This window comes from Marmota flaviventris, chromosome X (assembly GCF_047511675.1).
Source record: "Marmota flaviventris isolate mMarFla1 chromosome X, mMarFla1.hap1, whole genome shotgun sequence".
Taxonomy (NCBI): Eukaryota; Metazoa; Chordata; class Mammalia; order Rodentia; family Sciuridae; genus Marmota; species Marmota flaviventris.
In genome coordinates this window covers 72886972-72908912 of record NC_092518.1, presented here as the reverse complement: position 1 = coordinate 72908912, position 21941 = coordinate 72886972, and the positions used below count along the sequence as shown (strand labels likewise).

The window sequence follows — 21941 nt, the reverse complement described above, 5'->3', positions numbered from 1 at the left end:
TTCAATTGGGGATAACAAAAAGTTCTGGAGACAGTGATAATATTGGTACAGTAATGTGAATATACTTAACATCATTGAAATGTATAGTTAAATTAGTTTAAAGTGGCACATTTAATGTACAACACAAAGGACAAATCCCAAATTATACTAGGGACTTTAATTAATAATAATGTATCAATACTCACTTACCAATTTTAAGAAATATACCACAATAGGGATGGGGTTGTGGCTCAGCAGTAGAGTGCTCGCCTTGCACGTGCGAGACCCTGGGTTCGATCCTCAGCACCACATACAAAAATAAACAAGTGAAATAAAGGTATTGTGCCCAACTACAACTGAAAAATAAATATAAAAAAATAAATATACCACAATAATACAAAACTTTAGTAACATATGAAACTTTGTGCAGGGGCATAGAAGTGGGGAAGAAGTATAGTCATGGATTGTTTAATGACAGGGATAAGTTCTGAGAAAGGCATCATTAGGTAACTTCATCATCACTGTGCAAATATCATAGAGTATACACAAACTAAGATGGTTATGATGTCACAAAATCAGGTCACTGTTGTATAAATAGGCAGTCTTCGACTAAAACATTATTATGCTGCACATAACTGAAGTGTAAAAGTCAGTATTATTCTTTCTTTGGTTTGTTACTCCTATGTTTTCCCTGTATGTTTGAAAAGCCAAATGCCTAAAATATAATTCTAAATCTTGTTAATGATGTGCAGCATATAAAGATTGAATTTATAAGCCAGGCACGGTGGCTCACACCTGTAATCCCAGCAGCTCTAGAGGCTGAGACAAGAGGATCATGAGGTCAAAGCTAGCCTCAGCAAAAGTGAGGTGCTAAACAACTCAGTGAGATCCTGTCTCTAAATAAAATACCAAATAGGGCAGGGGATGTTGCTCAGGATTTGAGTGCCTCTGAGTTCAATCCGTGGTACCAACCCCCCAAAAAAAGGAAAAAGAAAAAAAATGAATTTATATAACAGCATGAAGAAGATGATTGATCTATAAAAGAGTAGAGTCCTATATAACCACTGCAACTAAACTGGTATTAATTCAAACTTGAGTACTATATAATTAAGATATTATTATAATCCGTAGAGTAATCAGTAAGAACAAAACTAGGGCTGGGGTTGTGGCTCAGCAGTAGAGCACTTGCCTAGCACGTGCAAGGCCCTGGGTTCAATCCTCAGCACCACATAAAAATAAATAAATTAAATAAAAGGTATTGTGCCCAACTACAACTAAAAAAAATAAACAATAAGAAGTGAGAAGTAAATGAAAATTGTACATTGGAGAAATACAAATTGTTTGCACATTAATTGTACCATTTCTCATTCTCACTAGAAGTGTACAAATTTCTCTAGTGTGAAGTGGTTTCATTTCATTTCCTTAAAGACTAATGATGTTTAACAACTTCATATTCTTTTTGACTATATGTGACTCTTCTTAAGAGAAATAACTGCTAAAGTCCTTTGCCTAGTTTTCAACTGTATTGTTCATCTTTTTATTGATTGTAAGTTATTTAAATATTCTAGATACTAGATACATATTATTTATATATTGCAGTACTGGGGATTGAATAGGGCTTTGCATGTGTTCAGCAAGTGTTCTACCACTGAACTACATCCCCACATAAAACATTTTTTAAATATGTGTTAAATATATTTTAGAAAACAACATATCAGATTCCAATTTACTAAAGAGTTATCCCATAATATAAATATGATATTTTTTCTTCATTTTTTAAAAATTTTGTGGTATGGGGGAATTGAACACAGGGCCTCATACATGCTAGGCAAGTGCTTTACCGGAGAGCTACATTGTTCTTAACACTACCAAGATAATAGGTTACTTAAAATTTTACAGGTTTTTAATTCCTTTAAGAAAAGTTTAGGGCTGGGATTGTGGCTCAGAGGTAGAGCGCTTGCCTAGCAAGGATGCGACCCGGGTTCAATTCTCAGCACCACATAAAAATAATGGAATTGTGTTGTGTCCATCTACAAAAATGATTCTTCTCTCTCTCTCTCTCTCTCTCTCTCTCTCTCTCTCTCTCTCTCTCTCTCTTTAAAAAAAAAGTTTAGATTAGGTGCAGTCATGCATACCTATAATCCTAGTGATTCAGAAGGCTAAGGCAGGAGGATTGCAAGTTCAAGGCCAGCCTAAGCTACTTAGTGAGGCCCTAAGCAAATTAGTGAGATCCTGTCTCAAAATAAAAAATAAAATAAAATAAAAAGGGCTGGGGATATAACTCACTGGTAAAGCAATTCTGGGTTCAATCATCAGTACGAAAAAAAAAATGATGATGATGATGATGATGATGATGTTGTTGTTTAATTACATTACTGGTGAATTACATCATTTACTAGAATTTTAAATCATCATTTATTATGTTGACCATTAATAAAATAATTATCTGAATAATGCCTCAATATACCTGAAACAATTAAAAGATTAAGTTGTCTTGCAACTCAAAATTGATAATAGTAAACTCTCAAATTTGTTAGTAGTACTAAAAGAATTCTTAAATTTTCTTTGTATGTCAGGAATTTTCAATATCAAGTTCAGGCAAAGACAAAATGCTTTTCTCTTTACACATATTTTCAGACTGCAAAATTTGCTAATTAATATTTTGCTGCTTAATCACTGATTTCCTTCTTTAAGGGTTAATTCATATTTCTGATCTAATTCTTTTCTGTGAGTAAAGAGAGCTTACTATGACCAAGTTGAATTTATCCCAGAAATAACCAGTGTTCAGCGTCAGAATTCTAAAGTCCCACTTTGCTATAGTTTGAATGTCCCCTCCAACTCTTCATGACACTAAGAAGCAAGACCTTTAAGAGGTTATTAGGTGATAAGAGATGTGCCTTTGTTAATAGATTAATGTTGTAATCATGAGAGTGGATTAGTTACTAGAGAGTGGGTCTATTTTAAGTTCAACCCCTCATTGCTGTCTCTTTGTGTGGCTCAGGTTCACTTGCCCTTCCACCATGTTATAATGCAAAAAGGCTCTCACCCCTCTCCCATACTGGACTTGGCTACAACCTGTAGAACCATGATCCAAATAAACTTCTATTGCTTAAAATGTATCCAGCCTGTGGTATTCTGTTCTAACAGTAGAAAAGAAAGACACACTTTCATTAAAAAAGGAAAAAAAAACTCCATTTGGTCAACACCATTGATGCAAAAATGGCACTGGATAAGATACCTTTTCATGATAAAAACCATTCATAAAATTAGGCACAGAAAGAAACTTCCCTAATCTGATAGAGCGTTTATTTTAAAAACCCACAACTAACATCATAGTCTTAAAAGACTAAAATTTCACTGGAAGATACAGAATAAGACAAGCATGCTTGGTATTTTTATTAGTTCTTTTTAATTATACATGACAGTAGAATACATTTTGATATAATTATATAAGTATGGTATTATATCTTATTCTAATTTAGATCCCAGTACCTCTCCTTCACCTTCCCTCCATCCCCAACCCTGTTCCCTTCCCTCTATTGATCTTTCTGCCATTTACCTATAGTTTTTTGGGTGTTTTTTTTTTTGTTTGTTTTGGTTTGGTTTGGTTTTTTGGGTTTTTTTTTGCTGTTTTGCTTTTGTTTTTTTGGTATGGGGATTGAACTCAGGGGCACTTAACCACTGAGCCCCAGCCCCAGCCCTTTTTGTATTTTACTTAGAGACAGGGTCTCGATGAGTTGCTTAAGGCCTCACTAAGTTGCTGAGGCTGGCTTTGAACTTGCAATCCTTCTGCCTCAGCCTCCAGAGCTGCTGGGATTACAGATGTTCACTACCACACCCAGCCTACAGTTATTTTTTAAATTAATTTATTGTGGAAGGCAGTATAAAGATTCCCCAGAAAATGTTGAAATGGAACCACCATTTGACCCAGCTATCCCACTCTTCAGTGTATATCCAAAAGATTTAAAATCAGCATACTACAATGACACAGCCACATAATGTTTACAGTAGCATAACTCACAATAGCCAAGCTATGGAGCCAACCCAGGTGCCCTTCAAAGATGAATATATAAAGAAAATGTGATACACACACACTGGAGTATTACTCAGACATAAAGAAAAATTACTTTATGACATTTACTAGTAAATGGATGGATCTGGGGACTATCATGCTAAGCATGCTCATTTTTACCACTGTTTTTTTAAAACTATTGTACTATCAGTTCTAGCCAAAATGATTAGACATGAAAAAGAAATAAAAGAGGTATTCAAATAGGAAAGGAAGAAGTAAAAGTATTTCTATTACTATATGACATAATCCTACATATAAAAACTCCCAAAGAATCCACAAAAACTACTAGAGTTAATTCAGTAAAGTTGCAAATTAAAAGATCAATTCATAAATATCAACTATGCTTCTATATGCCAGCAATGAACAATCTGAAAAAGGAAAGCGAGAAAGCAATCCCATTTATAATAGTATACAAAATAATTAAATACCTAGTAATAAATTTAACCAAATAGGTAAATTATTATACATCTAAAACTGTAAAGTACTACTAGAAGAAATTTAAAACCCAGGAATGGACCTACCATATGACTCAGATATCCCACTCCTTGGTATTTATCCAAAATAACTAAAATAAGCATATAGTGGTACATGCATACCAATGTTTATAGCAGCAGAATTCACAATAGCCAAGTTATGGAACCACGCAGATGTCCCTTAATAGATGAATGCATGAAGAAAATAAGATGTGTGTACACACACAAACACACACACAGTGTGTCTGGAGTTTATCTCAGCCATAAAAAGTGAAATTACATCATTTGCTGGTAAATGGATGGAACTGGAAATCACGCTGAGTGAAATAAACCAGACTCAGAAAGTCAAGGATCAAAATGTTTACTCTTATATGCGGAAGCTCCAGTGAAATAAAGAATATTAGGTCTGGAGAAATAGCTCAGATGGTAGAATGCTTGCCTTGCACGTACAAGGACCTAGGTTCAATCCTCAGCACCACACACACACACACAAAAAAAAAAAAAAATTAAAAAGGAGGGGGATCTCATGAAAATAGTTGGAAGAATGATGGAGAATAGGAAGGGGAATGAGAAGAAGAGGGAATGAGGAGGGCTGGCAAAGGTGAGGAACAGCAGAACAAAATTAACCAAACTATGTCATATGAATTTATGAACATATCATAATGAATTCTACTTTTATGTATAAGTACAATGCACTAATTTTTATTTATTTATTTATTTATTTATTTATTTATTTATTGGTGCAGATGGACACAACACAATGCCTTTATTTTTATGAGGTGCTGAGGATCGAACCCGGATACCACCCGTGCTAGGCGAGTGCTCTACCACTGAGCCACAATCCCAGGCCCTAATGCACTAATTTTTAAAACACAATTAAAAACAAAACAAAAGTGAATTTAAGACCTAATAAATGAAAAAGTATTCTGTGTTCATAGATTGGAATCTTAAAATTATAGATAGCAATACCACCAAAAAAATCTATAGATTCAATGCAATCTCTATCAAAAATCTCAATTACTTTTTAATTAAATGGGAAAGCTCATCCTAAAATTTTGGAGAAGGGATTCCTAATAATAAAAACAATCTTAAAACAGAGGAACAAAGTTAGAACACTTACACTTCATAATTTCAAAGGTTACTGCAAAGCTACAGTGAACAAAAACACGCAATACTGGAATAAGGACAGACATTGAGGCAGATGGAATAGAACTGAGATGCAGAAACAAATGTAAATGTCCATAGTCCATTGATTTTGACAAGAGGGTCCACCTCATTCAAAGGAGAAAGAAAAGACTCTTCAATAATTAGTGTTGGACCACATCAACAGACTTAAAGATAAGAACCATATGATCATCTCGATAGATGCAGAAAAAGCATTCGACAAAGTACAGCATCCTTTTATGTTCAAAACTCTAGAAAAACTAGGGATAACAGGAACATACCTCAATATTGGAAAAACTATCTATGCTAAGCCTAAGGCTAGCATCATTCTGAACGGAGAAAAATTGAAGGCATTCCCTCTAAAATCTGGAACAAGACAGGGATGCCCTCTCTCACCACTTCTGTTCAACATAGTTCTCGAAACACTGGCCAGAGCAATTAGACAGACGAAAGAAATTAAAGGCATAAAAATAGGAAAAGAAGAACTTAAATTATCACTATTTGCAGATGACATGATTCTATACCTAGAAGACCCAAAAGGGTCTACAAAGAAACTACTAGAGCTAATAAATGAATTCAGCAAAGTGGCAGGATATAAAATCAACACGCATAAATCAAAGGCATTCCTGTATATCAGCGACAAATCTTCTGAAATGGAAATGAGGACAACCACTCCATTCACAATATCCTCAAAAAAAAATAAAATACTTGGGAATCAACCTAACAAAGAGGTGAAAGACTTATACAATGAAAACTACAGAACCCTAAAGAGAGAAATAGAAGAAGATCTTAGAAGATGGAAAAATATACCCTGTTCATGGATAGGCAGAACTAACATCATCAAAATGGCGATATTACCAAAAGTTCTCTATAAGTTTAATGCAATGCCAATCAAAATCCCAACGGCATTTCTTGTAGAAATAGAGAAAGCAATCATGAAATTCATATGGAAAAATAAAAGACCCAGAATAGCAAAAACAATTCTAAGCAGGAAGTGTGAATCAGGCGGTATAGCGATACCAGACTTCAAACTATACTACAGAGCAATAGTAACAAAAACAGCATGGTACTGGTACCAAAACAGGCAGGTGGACCAATGGTACAGAATAGAGGACACAGAGACTAATCCACAAAATTACAACTATCTTATATTTGATAAAGGGGCTAAAATCATGCAATGGAAGAAGGATAGCATCTTCAACAAATGGTGCTGGGAAAACTGGAAATCCATATGCAACAAAATGAAACTGAATCCCTTTCTCTCGCCATGCACAAAAGTTAACTCAAAATGGATCAAGGAGCTTGATATCAAATCAGAGACACTGAGTCTGATAGAAGAAAAAGTTGGCTCCAATCTACATATTGTGGGGTCGGGCTCCAAATTCCTCAATAGGACACCCATAGCACAAGAGTTAATAACTAGAATCAACAAATGGGACTTACTCAAACTAAAAAGTTTTTTCTCAGCAAGAGAAACAATAAAAGAGGTAAATAGGGAGCCTACATCCTGGGAACAAATCTTTACTCCTCACACTTCAGATAGAGCCCTAATATCCAGAGTATACAAAGAACTCAAAAAATTAAACAATAAGAAAACAAATAACCCAATCAACAAATGGGCCAAGGACCTGAACAGACACTTCTCAGAGGAGGACATACAATCAATCAACAAGTACATGAAAAAATGCTCACCATCTCTAGCAGTCAGAGAAATGCAAATCAAAACCACCCTAAGATACCATCTCACTCCAGTAAGATTGGCAGCCATTATGAAGTCAAACAACAACAAGTGCTGGCGAGGATGTGGGGAAAAGGGTACACTTGTACATTGCTGGTGGGACTGCAAATTGGTGCAGCCAATTTGGAAAGCAGTATGGAGATTTCTTGGAAAGCTGGGAATGGAACCACCATTTGACCCAGCTATTCCCCTTCTCGGTCTATTCCCTAAAGACCTAAAAAGAGCATTCTACAGGGACACTGCTACATCGATGTTCATAGCAGCATAATTCACAATAGCTAGACTGTGGAACCAACCTAGATGCCCTTCAATAGATGAATGGATAAAAAAAAATGTGGCATTTATACACAATGGAGTATTACTCTGCATTAAAAAATGACAAAATCATGGAATTTGCAGGGAAATGGATGGCATTAGAGCAGATTAAGCTAAGTGAAGCTAGCCAATCCCTAAAAAACAAATGCCAAATGTCTTCTTTGATATAAGGAGAGCAACTAAGAACAGAGTAGGGAGGAAGAGCAGGAGAAGAAGATTAATATTAAATAGGGACGAGAGGTGGGAGGGAAAGGGAGAGAGAAGGGAAACTGCATGAAAATGGAAGGAGACCCTCATTGTTATACAAAATGACATACAAGAGGAAGTGAGGGGAAAGGGAAAAAAAACAAGGGGGAGAAATGAATTACAGTAGATGGGGTAGAGAGAGAAGATGGGAGGGGAGGGGAGGGGAGGGGAGGGGAGGGGGGATAGTAGAGGATAGGAAAGGCAGCAGAATACAACAGACACTAGTATGGCAATATGTAAAACAGTGGATGTGTAACCGATGTGATTCTGCAATATGTATAGGGGTAAATATTGGGAGTTCATAACCCACTTGAATCAAATGTGTGAAATATGATATGTCAAGAACTATGTAATGTTTTGAACAACCAACAATAAAAATAAAAAAAAGAATGAATAAATGTGCCAAATTAATTTAAAAAATAATAATTAGTGTTGGGAAAACTGGATTTCCACAGGCCAAAGGCAGAAATCAGACCTGTTCATCACACCACATTAAAAAATTAACTCAATATGGATCAACAACCTAAACATAAAACTATGAAACTCTTAGAAGAAACCACAGTAAATTGTCATGACCTTGAATTCACCATTCCTTAGATCTGAAAACCAAACCACCAGCAACAAAAGGGAAAAAAAACAGATAAATTGAACTAAAATTAAATTTAAATTAAAAGCTTTTGTGCATTAAAGAACATTTTTAAAATGAAAAACTACATAAGAAAAGAAAATATTTGGAAATCATATAGCTGTTAAGGATGTTGTATCCAGAATATATAAAGAATATATACTCCTACAATGTAACAACAATAACAAAAAGAATTAAAAATGGACAAAGAACTTCAATAACATTACCACAAAGAAGATAAGCAAACAATGAATAAAAGCACAGGAAAAGTTGCTCAACATCATTAATCATTAGGAAAATGCAAATTGAAATCACAATGTGATGCCATCCTACATTTAATAGGATGGCTATCAAAAAACAGCTATTAATGGAGGGAATTGCCAGGCATGGTGGCACATACCTAAAATACCAGAATCTTGGGAGGCTGAGGCAGGAGGATCACAAGTTCAAAGCCAGCCTCAGCAATTTAGTGACGCCCTAAGCAACTTAGCAAATGCTATCTCAAAATAAAAAAAAATAAAAAGATCTGGGAATATAGGTCAGTGGTTAAGCGCCCCTGGGTTCAATCCCCCTTACTAAAAAAAATTAAATTAAATTAATGGATGCAGGCAGAGCAATATGGTTACTGAATAAAATTCTCCAGTGATCTTCTACCCACAGGCACACCAAGTTGAATACCTATTCACACACAAAACTACGTTCATAAAAGCTAAGGAAATCAGATGAGAGACCAAAGGGCCTGCTTTTAGCATAACAAACTGAAAAGACACAATGAAGAAAGCATAAAGAAAAAGATGTTCACTTCATTCCTCCCCCAATTCTAGGCAGCCCAACTTGAAGAGAGATGCCTCCTACTTCAGGGACAGAGAAAGAATTAAGTCCAGCCTTAAGCTTGAAACCCTGTACTAGCACCACCATGGTGAAACCCAGTGCTGGGTAATGCCCCACAACCACTACCAATCCCAATCCAATACCTGCAGACTGAGCCACAAGACAAAGCCACAAGCTCCAAGCAACTGACTACCTCTACTACCCTTCCTTCACTCTTGGGCAACAAACAGGGAAGCTAAACTTAACCCACAGGGGAACAGGCAACAAAAGCTAGCACAGGGCTATGTCTTGGAACTCAGTGAGAGATCCACCACAGTAAGTCCAGCACCCAGTAGAAACAGAAGGTCCTATAATTAGAAGAGAGCTCACAGATAGAGCTGTAGACTTGTTCAAGAATCAGGCAGAGACCAGACACTGGCAAGAGAGACTTCAATTTCAGCCTGCACCATTTCCAGCCTTCGAATGTGCCTGAGGCAAATCTGTCCTTCTCTCAGGACTACGCCAAGGATCCTGTAACCATGCGACTCAGGTGCATCCCACCTTAGCATCAGCCCTTACAGCCAAAGGACTGTCTCCACCACTCATCCCCAGTTTGGAGCAGCACAATGATCACCAGGCTACTGTTCTCAGATGGGGATATGGAACTGTTCCAGCACCAGGAAGGTAGATACCTGTAATCCAGTGGGATGGACTTGTGATTCAGCTTGCATTACCACCAGCTATAGGCCTAGATATACCTCTCAGACTATGCAGTCTCCCTGCAGGTGTGAAACACAGACATGACCCAGAATAGCATCAACCCAAATAGCCAAGGGACTGCCTTCATCACAACTACCTCAGTTCAGGCAGCAAGTATGGTGCAAGACCTCTTTTGGTGGGAGAAGGACAACTAGTGAGTGTAAGACTTCATCATGGAACTTAGTGCTGGGCTGGTGAAACTTAACACTAGGCAGATTGTAATAGTCCTAGGTACACCTGTATATGAAGCCTCTGGAAGAGCTTTGGTGCCAGGAAAAGACACGCAGCCCTGCTCTAGCATCACCTAGTCCGGCTGTAGCAGTCTTGGGCAACAAGTCCACGTTACCAAACAGGCACTACATAGCAATATAGACCTTGGTCCTACCCCAGTATTGTGCTGCTCCTGGAAAGCTGTGGGTTCAGAATATGATACAGCTTGGCAGCATCAGTGGCCACAATTCTTACCTAGGAATCTAGGGCTGGTCCATCAATAGTGACTTTGCCCAGAGCTGGGCAGAATTCCACAGTACCTGACCACAGAACAATAACTGTGGACAAGGCATCTGGGTCTATCCCAGCCACAGAGAAAGGAGTGTGTAGACAAACTAGTCTTTCTAGGTACTTTCCTAATTCACTCTGAAAAACATACCACAGTGTATGTGGGACAACTCTGGGTTTGGATCATCCCCCTAATACTTAAAGAGAGACAACACAAGAATTGCAGATTACTGCCAAACCTGTGAACTGGGCGCCATCTAGTGCTGAAACAGAAGTGACTGCAGGTTCAGAGAAAATATGCAGCTTGATTGGAATCTCTGGAAAGGCCAGGCATGGTGGTACACACCTGTTAATTTCAGTGACTTGGGAGGTTGAGGCGGAAGGATAGCAGGTTTGAGGCCAGCCTGGGCAACTTAGTAGGACCCTGTCTCAAAATAAAAAATAAAAAGGGATGGGTATACTAAGTGATAGAGCACCCCTGGATTCAACCCCCTGTACTACCAAAAAAAAAAAAAAAAAAAAAAAATCTCTGTTAAAACAAGTAGGCATAAAGGAAGTCAGATTAGGAAGACAGAAATAAATCACTATTCCATTAATACCAAGAATCAGCAATCATCGGGACTTTCAGGAAACTATGAACTCAACTAATACTCAAAATAAGGTGCCAGAAACTAATCAGATAGTAATCAGTTTAGGAAAACTCTCAAATATAGTATTTGAATTTAAAACAGCTATTTTAAGGCAACTTGATGAGCTTAAAAACACAAACATTTCAATACTCTAATATAGAAATTCAACAAAGTGATGGAAGCAATTAAACACTATTAAACAGAAATTCTTGAGCTGAAAAATACACTTAATATATTAAAAATGTGATAGAAGGCATCAATAATCAATAGCAAGACAGATCAAACAGAAGAAAGAATGAATAAACACAAACAGGCTATTTGAATACACAATGGGAGATAAAAAATGAAGATGAATTAAGAAAGCTTGCAGGAACTTTGGGACACTATTAAAAGAGCAGATATTTGGGCTATTTGGGTTCCAGAAAGTTTGAGAATGACAGAGGTGGAAGTAAAAGTTTATTTAAGGAAATAGTTACAGAAAACTTCCCAAACCTTATGCAGACTACAAATATGCAGATACAAGAAGGTCAAAGGTCATCAGCCAGATTTAACTCAGTTAAGTGTACCTCAAGACATCTTGAAATCAAGCTCTCAAAAGTTAAATATAAAGAATTCTTAAGGCTGTAGAGAAAAACAAATAACATATAGGGCTATCCTAATTCACCTTCCAGCAAATTTCTCATTGGAAATCATATGGGCCAGGAGAGGGTAGCAATAGATTTTTATAGTACTGAAAGAAAGAAGAAACTGTCAATCAAAAATATTGTACCCAGCAAAGATATCATTCAGAAAATTCCGAAATGAAAGAGAGAGAAAGATATTTCCAAACAAAAAAAATGAGAATATATTTCCACTGACCAGTTTTACAAGAAATTCAAAGGAAGTTCTTCAAACTGAATGAAAGAGACATTAATAAATAAGAAGAAAAAAAGGGAAGGTATAAAACTCACTGCAGAAGAGTAATTATACAATTCAGAATACTTAATCATAACAATGGCATGTAAACTATTGATACCTTTAGTATTAAGACTAAAATTAGTAACAAATACATTAATATTTTAGAGATAGGCAACATAGAAAGGTATAAAATGGGATAGCAAAAGTTCAAAATGTGGGTGGCTGAAAGGAATACAAGTGTAGTTTTTTTATGAGTGCATTTTCTCCTGTATTTTTGTTTCTGTTCTTATCCTTATGGTCATGTTAAATTGTTATCATTTCAAAATAGCTTTTTATGAATAAAAGATGATTCTTGTAAGTTCCCTGGTACATATAAAGCAAAAATCTAAAACAGACAGACCAAAAGTTATACATAAGAAATCGAAACCTATTTCATAAAAAGTTACTTATCAACAAAGGAACACCGGAAAGAAGCAAAAAAGGAACCACAATAAAAATAGAAAACAAGTTACAAAATGGCTGTAGTAACACATTACCTCTCAATAATTACCTCGAATGTAAGCTGATTAAATTCTCCAATTAAAAAGCACAAAGTGGGGACTGGGGTTGTGGTTCAGCACTAGAGCGCTCGCCTAGTATATGCGAGGCCTGGGGTCGGTCCTGAGCACCAGATAAAAACAAATAAATAAAATAAAGGTATTGTGTCCAGCTACAACTAAATATATATTTAAAAAGACACAGAGTGACTGGATGGATTAAAAAAAATCAAGACCAATACATAATCACTTACAAGAAACTCTCATAGCTCTGAGTAATTGCATGGACTAAAAGTGAAGGAATGGAACACAATACTCTATGCAAATGAAAGACAAAAGAAAGCAAGAATGGCCATAATGGTATGAGGTTCAAAAAAGACTTTACTGGACTTTTAAATCAAAAGCAGTAAAAAGAAAGAAGAAAGATCATTATATAAAGGGATCAATTCAGCACTAGGAAATAACAATTCTAAATATGCATATACCCAATATTGGAACACCCAAATATATAAACCAAGTGTTAATAAAGCTAAAGAGAAGCCAGGCACTGTGGTGCATGCCTGTAATCCAAGCTGCTCAGGAGGCTGAGGCAGGAGGATCAGAAGTTCAAAGACAGCCTCAGCAAAAGTGAGGCACCTCAGTGAGACCCTGTCTCTAAATAAAAAGTCTGGGGATGTGGCTCAGTGGTCAAGTGCCCCTGAGTTCAATCCCCAGTATACCTCCCCATCAAAAAAAAAAGCTAAAGGGAGAGAAAGACAGACACCAGTTCGGTAATAGTTGTAGACTTTTAACACCCCATTTTCAGCAATCCATACAGAAAACCAACAAAGAAACCACAGAATTAAACTGTACCCTACACCTAATAGACCTAATAGACATCTACCAAACGTTTTATTGAATGTTTTCTAAATATATATTTTTCTCATCAATACTTGGAACACTCTTCATGTTAGACTATATGATAGGCCACAAAATAAGTCTTAAAGGGCTGGGAGTGCAGCACAGTGGTAAAGTGCTTATCTAGCATGTGCAAAGCCCTCATTTCAGTCCCTACCACCTCAAAAGGAAAAAGAAAACCAAGTCTAAACAAAATTTTTAAACTGAAATCGTATTACCTTTTCTGATGACAATGCAATAAAACTAGAAATCAATAAAAAGAAAATTTGGGGAAACTATACAAATACATGGAAATTAAACAACTCAATTTTGAACAACCAACAAATCAAGAAGGAAATTAAAAATACTTCTAGAAACATTAAAATGGATGCACAACATATCAAAACCTATGGAATACAGCAAAAGCTGTAGTAAGAAGGAAGTTTATACAATCAATGCCTAAATAAAAGCAGAAAGATGTGCAATAAGGAAGCAAAAAGATTTAAATAATCTATTGCTGCATCTCAAGAAACTAGAAAAACAAGAACAAACCAAACCTAAAATTAGAAGAAGAGAAATTATAAATGTCACAGCAGAAATAAAAGAAACAAAAACATAAAAATACAAAAAAGATTTTCCAGGTGTGAAGCAGGATAGCAAGCTCAATGTCAACCTGTCTCAAAATAAAAATAAAAAGTGCTGGTGATGTAGCTCAGTGACAGAGCACCCCTGGGTTCAATCCCCAGTGCTACACCTCCCACAAAGAATAATACAGAAGATCAACAAAATAAAAGCTGGTTATTTGAAAAGATAAAATAGAAAAACCTTTAACTAGACTAAGAAGAAGAGAGAAAACACTCAAAAATAAACCAAACATGAAAAGGCTGACATTATATCTAATATCACAGAAATATAAATTATTATTAGAGATTATTATGAACAACAATATGCTAACAGACGAAATGGACAGACTCTTAGAGATACAATTTTCCAAGAATGTATCATGAAGAAAGAGAAAACATGGACACACCAATAACAAGTACTGAGAATAAATCAGTACTAAAAAGCCTCCCTTCAAAGAAAAGTCCAGGACCAGATGACTTCACTTTTGAATTTTATCAAATATGTAAAGAAGATGTTGAAAGGAAAGTGAGCAATCAGGAGACAGGCGAGCAAGAAATGAAAGATGGACACCAGATAGAGATACATGAGAGTTTATCTGTCAGAGCTGACAAATAAAGGCAAATATCTCCAGAGACCAAGAGAAGCAAAACAGGCTTGGAGTTCGGGACTTTTATGAGGCAGGCTCAGGGATTAGAGCCAGGTAGGTCCAAATGCAGTGGTTAAGAGTGGGTTGGTATGAGGGAGTGGTGAGCCTTTCTCAGAAAGACCCTTGGGTGGGACAGCAAAAATTTTTCTTAAAATGGCAGCTCTCAAGATGACCATACAGATGCTAAGCAAGAACCTTTCAAATGTAATGCCAATTTACTTTAGGTTATTTCAAAAAATAAAAGTAGAACAAATTCTTCCAAACATGTTCTATGAGACCAGCATTACCCTAACATCAAAACCAGCTAAGGACACAACAACAAAAAAGAAAATTACAGACCAATATCCTTGATTAACATAGATGCAAAAATCCTCAATAAACACTAGCAAACTGAATTCAACAGCACATTAAAAGGATTATTATTCACCATGATCTAGAGGATTCATCCCAAGGATGCAAAGTTGTTTCAATATATGCAAAGTTGTTTCAATATATGCAAATCAGTAAACAGATATACTGCACTGACAAAATTAAGGAAAATAAATATACAATCCTCTCAATAGATTCAGAAAAGGCATCTGATAAAATTCAACATCCCTTCACAATAAGAGCACTGAACAAACTAGGTATAGAAACATATAATAAAGGTCATTTATAATAAGGCAACAACATTATACTAATTGTGGAAAAACTGAAAGCTTTCTCTTTTCTCTGGAGCAAGACAAGGATGCCCACTTTCAAAACTTGTACTCAACACAATACTGTAAGTCCTAGCCACAGTAATCAGGCCACAGAAAGGAAGAAAGGATATTCAAATTGGAAAAGAAGTTGTCAAATTGTCAGTGTTTGCAGATGACAATCATATATATGGAAAATCCAAAAGTCCACCAAAATCTATTAGAACTAACCCTAAACCCTAACTCCAACCCTAATCCTACAGCAAAGTTGTAGGATACAAAATCAACACATGAAAGTCAATAGCATTGCTATAAGCTAATAGTAAATCATTTGAAATAGAAATCAAGAAAACAATCTTATTTACTACAGCCACACACACAAAATAAAATACCTAGGAAGAAATTTAAATTAAGAGATGAAAGATCTCTAAAATGAAAATTATAAAACACTTGATAAGAAAACTGAAGAGAAAAAAGATGTGGAAAGACCTCCTATGTTCATGGATTGGAAGACTCTATATCATTAAAATGTCCACACAACCCAAAGCAATTTACAGATCCAATGCAAGCTTTATCAAAATAGCATTAACATCCTTTGCAAAACTAGAAAAATCCTAAAATTTATATGTAAATCCTTCTCCAAAAATACCAAATAGCCAAAGCCATCTTGAACAAAAAAGAACAGAGCAGGAGGCACTATAGTACCTGACTTCAAAACATACTACAAAGCTGTAATAATCACAACAGCATGGTGTTGGCATAAAGTTAGATGCATACAACAATGGAAAAGAATACAGACCCTAGAAGTAAATCCATGTATCTATAACCAACTGATTTTCAGCAAAGGTGCTAATAACAAGTACTGGGAAAAGGACAGTTTTCTAATAAATGGTGCTGAGAAAATTGGATATTCACATCCAGGAAAATTTCTTACCAGTTATAAAACTCAACTCAAAATAGATTAAAGACATAAATATAAGACCTTAAACCATGAAACGACTAGAAGAAAACACAGAAGAAACACTGCAAAACACTGGAATGAGCAAGCGCCCCAAAAGCACAAGAAATAAAAGCAAAAACTGACAAATGGTATTACAACAAACTAAAAATCTTCTTCACAGCAAAGGAAAAGAGTCAACAGAGTAAAGAGGCAGCCTTCAGAATGGGAGAAAATTTTTGCAAACTATACATAAGACAAGAGGTTGATATGCACAGTATATTAGAAATAATAAGTATTTGAGGAGATGGATATGTTTAATCTGACTTGAGCACCATAAAATCTATACATGTATTAAAAGACTATGTTATTCATTAATATGTGAATTTTTAAATATTTTTTAGTTGTTGATGGACCTTTATTTTATTCATTTATTGTATATGTGGTGCTGAGAACTGAACCCTGTGCCTCACACATGCTACCACTGAGCCATAACCCCAGTCCCAATATGTAAAATTTTTTATATTTCTAAGTATCAAGTTAAAAAATAAATTTTAAAAAAATTAATAGAAAATAACAAACACCAAAAAGGGTATAGATAAATCATAACAATTTATGATGTAAAATGATGATGGTGTAAAACAGAGCCGCCATTCTTCAAAAAGGTGGCAATTCTTCAAAAAGCCAAACACATAATTATAGATCCCAGCAATTCCACTTCTAGGTATATACTCAAAATAATTGAAATTAGGGACTTTAACAGATACTTGTATTTTATGTTCATTGCAGCATTATTCATAATAGGCAAAAGGTGGAAATAACCTAAGTGCTCATCAACAGACGATACCTCAGGAACAATTTGGGTGATGATTCTACTTCTCACAATTCCCACCCAAGGGGAGACCATCAACTTTTTGCTTTGACATAAATACATATACATCTCACACTCACCCTTCTCTTTAGCTGATATTGGAAAATTCCATAGCCATCAACTGATTAAGTGTGTGCTTCACAGGGCACTTGAGACACAGAATATTTCCAAAGAGTCTGGTCCATTTGTATTGTGAAGATCTCCAATACTGAAAGCAGTGCCCACCACAGCTGGTATTATAGGCTAGGGGAGCTCTGCGGATTAAAGAACAAGTTATAAAGAACTTCAAAAATCATCTAAATTGAAGCTGCACAATGCACAAAACCTACTCTGCTTTTGCCCCTCAATATAAAGGTATGGCCAATTGTTCTTCATTTATAACTCTTACATGTATGAAAGATAAGAGTCACACCTGACCATAATAGAAATTAAACTAGGGATAGATGTTAAACCAATAGTATATTCCATGTTGACATTTTCAGTTTAGGCATTCCCCCCAATACATGCAAAGTCAGAGAGAGAAAGATCAACAGAAATACCAGCATTTCTATTCAGATCCTACTATCTACTATTCCCACTGCTAGGCAGTAATTTGAGAATCATAACAGCATATGAATTTGGGAGGAACAGGAGAGGAGGAAGTGATCCCAAATCCCAAACTATACTGTCATTCTATACCACAAACCCCTGCCCAGAACCTAGCTTTTGTTAATAATAAACAGGAGAGGTTGAGATGATATAGACAATATGGCTTCAACTCTGTAAACTGTGCAAAGAGAACAGTGAAATGAGGGAATTAATTTCTTACAAAATATACACTCCTAAGGGATTTTGGTATCCCATGGTTGTGTCATACATATAATTGTCCTTCAAGAAGCATCAGCACAAACAAGGATCTGCCATCAAGAATAGGTACAAATTACCAATTCCAAAGCATGTCCATAAAACAAAACCAATGATGAGTTAATAGTCACCAAGGTAAGACAGATGAGACTGATTATGAAGCAGTTTCTATAGGTGGACCCCAGACCCTCCTCTTAGGTCCAGGATATCAGGGGGAGGGAACCTCAAAGGAAAGAATAAATCTAGTACCCCTGAATGGGGAGAATGCTGATGAGAACACAGCAGGGTTGGATCCCTTCAGAACCACACTTCCTACATAGTCACCCATGGTTTTTCTGAATGGGGGTGAGAACCATGAATACTCAAGGGGGTTAAAAAGCATCATGGTGTCCTGATAGATATCTTATACCAAAGTCCAAGCACAAGATCTGGGATTCAATGGAATGAAATAATCTGTGTTCCCTTTCTCCTCAGTCTGTCCTCTTCTGCTTCCTTAGTTAGGGCTGCCTGGATAGGGCTACAGCTTCATTTCTTGGTGCACTGTCAGCCAGAAACTAGACAGGTAGTAGTACGGTCCTGTCCCCTTGCTTCTGGAGTGATTCTACTCCTTGAACATGTTGGCACTAAAGGATCTGCCAGTGAACTTTTTTTTCTTTGTGCACCCTCTACAGATAAACTGACACAGACACCATCTCTTCACCATCTTTTTGTTGTTTGTGCTTTATCCCTCTGACTACATTTCAACTGAAGAACTAGGACAATGTTTTTACCAGTTTAGCATGCAACTTTATTAACAACATGTAAATGAAATCTCAAAAAGATACACTTTTGTCAATGAACAGATTTGTAGCTTATTCAGGATGAATATGATCATTATCAGGTCATGTTGCATAAATACTAAAAATATCTCAATTTATATTTTATAGCACAATAAAAATAAGCAAATGTTCAAGCCTGCAAGATTAGCTGGTATCCTTAAAACTGCAACAATCAACACAGAGAACGTAAGTATTGAATTTATAATTATAATATGCATTGGTTTCATATTCCAAAAGCAAAAAAAAAATATGTTCAAGGCTTTGTGAAAACATATGACTATTCAGAGTTTGAGTATTAATCGTATAACTTTATCTCTCACCTCAGGATCACTGTGCTCTGCTAAGTCTTGGAGTTTCTGACCAAACCCTTTTGCTTCCTGGAATATGGAAATAAGTTCAGATTTAGTGAACTTTTCCTTAGTAAACAGCTTTGCCCTTTTTTTGAATTGGAAATTTATATTCTCAAATATTTCAATGATACAAAGAACATTGGCCTTTGACTCATTCTTGTTAAAGAGCGCAACCAGTGATGATAGTACTTCGGCACTTATCAGTTCTCTTGTATTGGCTTGATTTTTAGACAAGCACAAAAACACTTTTAAAGCATAAAACTTGGTTTTGACACTTCCTTTGTTCAATAATGTGAGGAACTCTAGAATATAACTGGCAATCATGTGATGATTCTCAAATTTCACACTCAATTGCACCAATAATTTCAGTCCAGCCAGTTGCACAGGGGAATTCAAAGGATAACAGATTATGTCCTTACAAATTTGATGTATATATGATTCTTCCATTTTTGGTTCTTCAGAAGACTCAGAGCTTTCATTTACCATATTTAAAGCTTTAGGGTGTTCTTTAACATTGGGATTATTGACCAAGTTTTCAATCATAACAGTAATACCAACATCATGAATTATATCTTGAGTAAATGGGTAAGCAGGACTGATACCCATTACCATAGTAGCTATTTCATGAATGAAAGGATCCTTAGTTAACTTAAGTAGGTCAACAAGTTTATCAAATTCTTTAGGCTCTAAACTAAAGGTACGTGATTTGCAGCGGCAGGCCTTTGGATTAGGCCCATATTTTTCCCTCTGCCTTATCTGTTTTTTGATCTCAGCTAAGGTCTGGAAGTAAGGCCCATTATAAGGTGGAATCTTGGTCAGAGGCCGAATTCCCAGAGGAGTTTCAATCAAGGTTGCAACCAAGGTCCAGTTGCCTTCTGGAGGCAATGTTGGTTCCCCTCCCTCAACTGGGACTAGGACAATATACCTGGCCCTTAACCAGGCTTTTGCTTTTTGTTTTGTAGTAAGTTTGGGGCTGTATGTGGGCTTGGGCTCTTCCTGTATCTTAGGTGGGGGTTTATAAACTTGAGGAGGGGTCTCTTCTTTAGGCCAGAACCAAGATCCTACACTAGGCTCTTCTCCATTCCAGAACCAGGAGCAGACATTTTCTTCATCCTCATCAGTGAACTTGATCCCAATACCAGCTTTGTTCCCAGCCCTGGACTTGTTGCTGGTCTCTTCCTTTATCTCAGGCCTAGACCCAATATTGGCCTTATCAGCCTTGGCAGAAGACTTGATGTTTGCCTCACTGCCTGCACAATCCTTTACCTCAGATTTAGTTACGAAACTAACCCTAAAAACAGGGGTGGCCTTTGACTTGGTTTGAGGCACTATACCAGGTTCTGCCAGGAGTTCTGCCTTAGTCTCAGCTGTGAGACTAGTATTAGTCATATCTTTCGTTTTGCTTGCTTCCCTTGTCACAGCCACAGGCTCAGTGTAGGCCACTGTTTGTGTCCTGGCTATTGCTCCATCACGAGCTTTGGCCTGGGTTACTAATTCTGCTTTTGGTTCTGCCTCAACCACTGCCTTGGGCTGAGTCTTCATTCTAGCATTGTCAGGGCCACTGATTTGAGCTTTCAGGCTATCCTCAGCCTCTTCTCTATCTCTTGCTCTACCCCGTGAGCCAATCATCATCCAAGTTAAAGGCAAAGCTCTTTAAAGACCCCACCGGACCCCTGTCTCAGCCTTGACTGAAGGTCTGTCCCAAGTTGGTGTTTTCATACAAAGTCCAGTAGTCACTCAGTCCCCTTTCCAACTACAGGTTCTGCCAATGATATAAACATGCTGAGGAAGCTCACTCAAGGTAAGGAAGGATGGCTGGGCCTGGGAGCATCCCTGTAGAGGGTGGTGGTCTTCAGCCACTCCAAGGACACCAGATCTGCCATTGAAGTTGGACCTAGGAGTGGAGGAAGGAAATGGGGCTTTAAGTCTCTTCCAGTTTTTCTCCTCACGCTGATTAGAACACAGAGATATGAAAGTATGGAAATCCAGTGATGTGTGGGAAAAGTAGATAAATGTCATTTCACCCTCTCCCTATACCTCCAAGTGCTACCAATATCCTTTCCAGGTAACAAACAAGAGTATGGAGGGCAGGGAACCTGGATGGGAGTGAGATAGGCTAAGGGATGCTTACGCTGCATCTTGACCCCTGCTGGAGACAGATCTCCACTACCCTGTACTACAAATCTACCCAAGCAGTCCCCACACTCATACAATCTCACTCTTCAGGAATAATTTTTCACTTCAATTGCTTGCTTCCAATGGTGATTAACCTACAGCATACCTACAGGCAGACCTAAAAACAAATAGACAAACAGGAGGAGATGGAAACTGACCTCTTGGTAGACAAACCTTGGTCCCTGGCCCTTAGTCTTGTCTTTCTAGATACACTCTGTCTCATGTTTTCTTCCACCATTTCCTGCTTCAGAGCTGTTCCTCCTCCTCCCTATTGCCCACATTTTCCCTTTCCCATGATTGCTCTGGAAGTTGCCTAGCTTAGAACTGGATTACAATATGAAGCATGAGAACAGGACAAGCCTTTGCATTCTGTAAATCCAAAG

At 36.9% G+C, this 21941-nt stretch overlaps 1 protein-coding gene across 1 annotated transcript; it reads right to left on the bottom strand.

Annotated features, from left to right (window-relative positions):
- Positions 1–18994: 18994 nt before the first annotated feature.
- Positions 18995–21185, bottom strand: Armcx5 (armadillo repeat containing X-linked 5). Its single transcript, XM_071606607.1, has one exon. The coding sequence runs from the start codon at positions 21013–21015 to the stop codon at positions 19315–19317; it is 1701 nt and encodes a 566-aa protein (XP_071462708.1). The 5' UTR covers positions 21016–21185; the 3' UTR covers positions 18995–19314.
- Positions 21186–21941: the final 756 nt, after the last annotated feature.

Coding starts and splice junctions, on each gene's coding strand:
- Armcx5 (XM_071606607.1), bottom strand. CDS start 21,015: ATGATGATTGGCTCACGGGGTAGAGCAAGAGATAGAGAAGAGGCTGAG.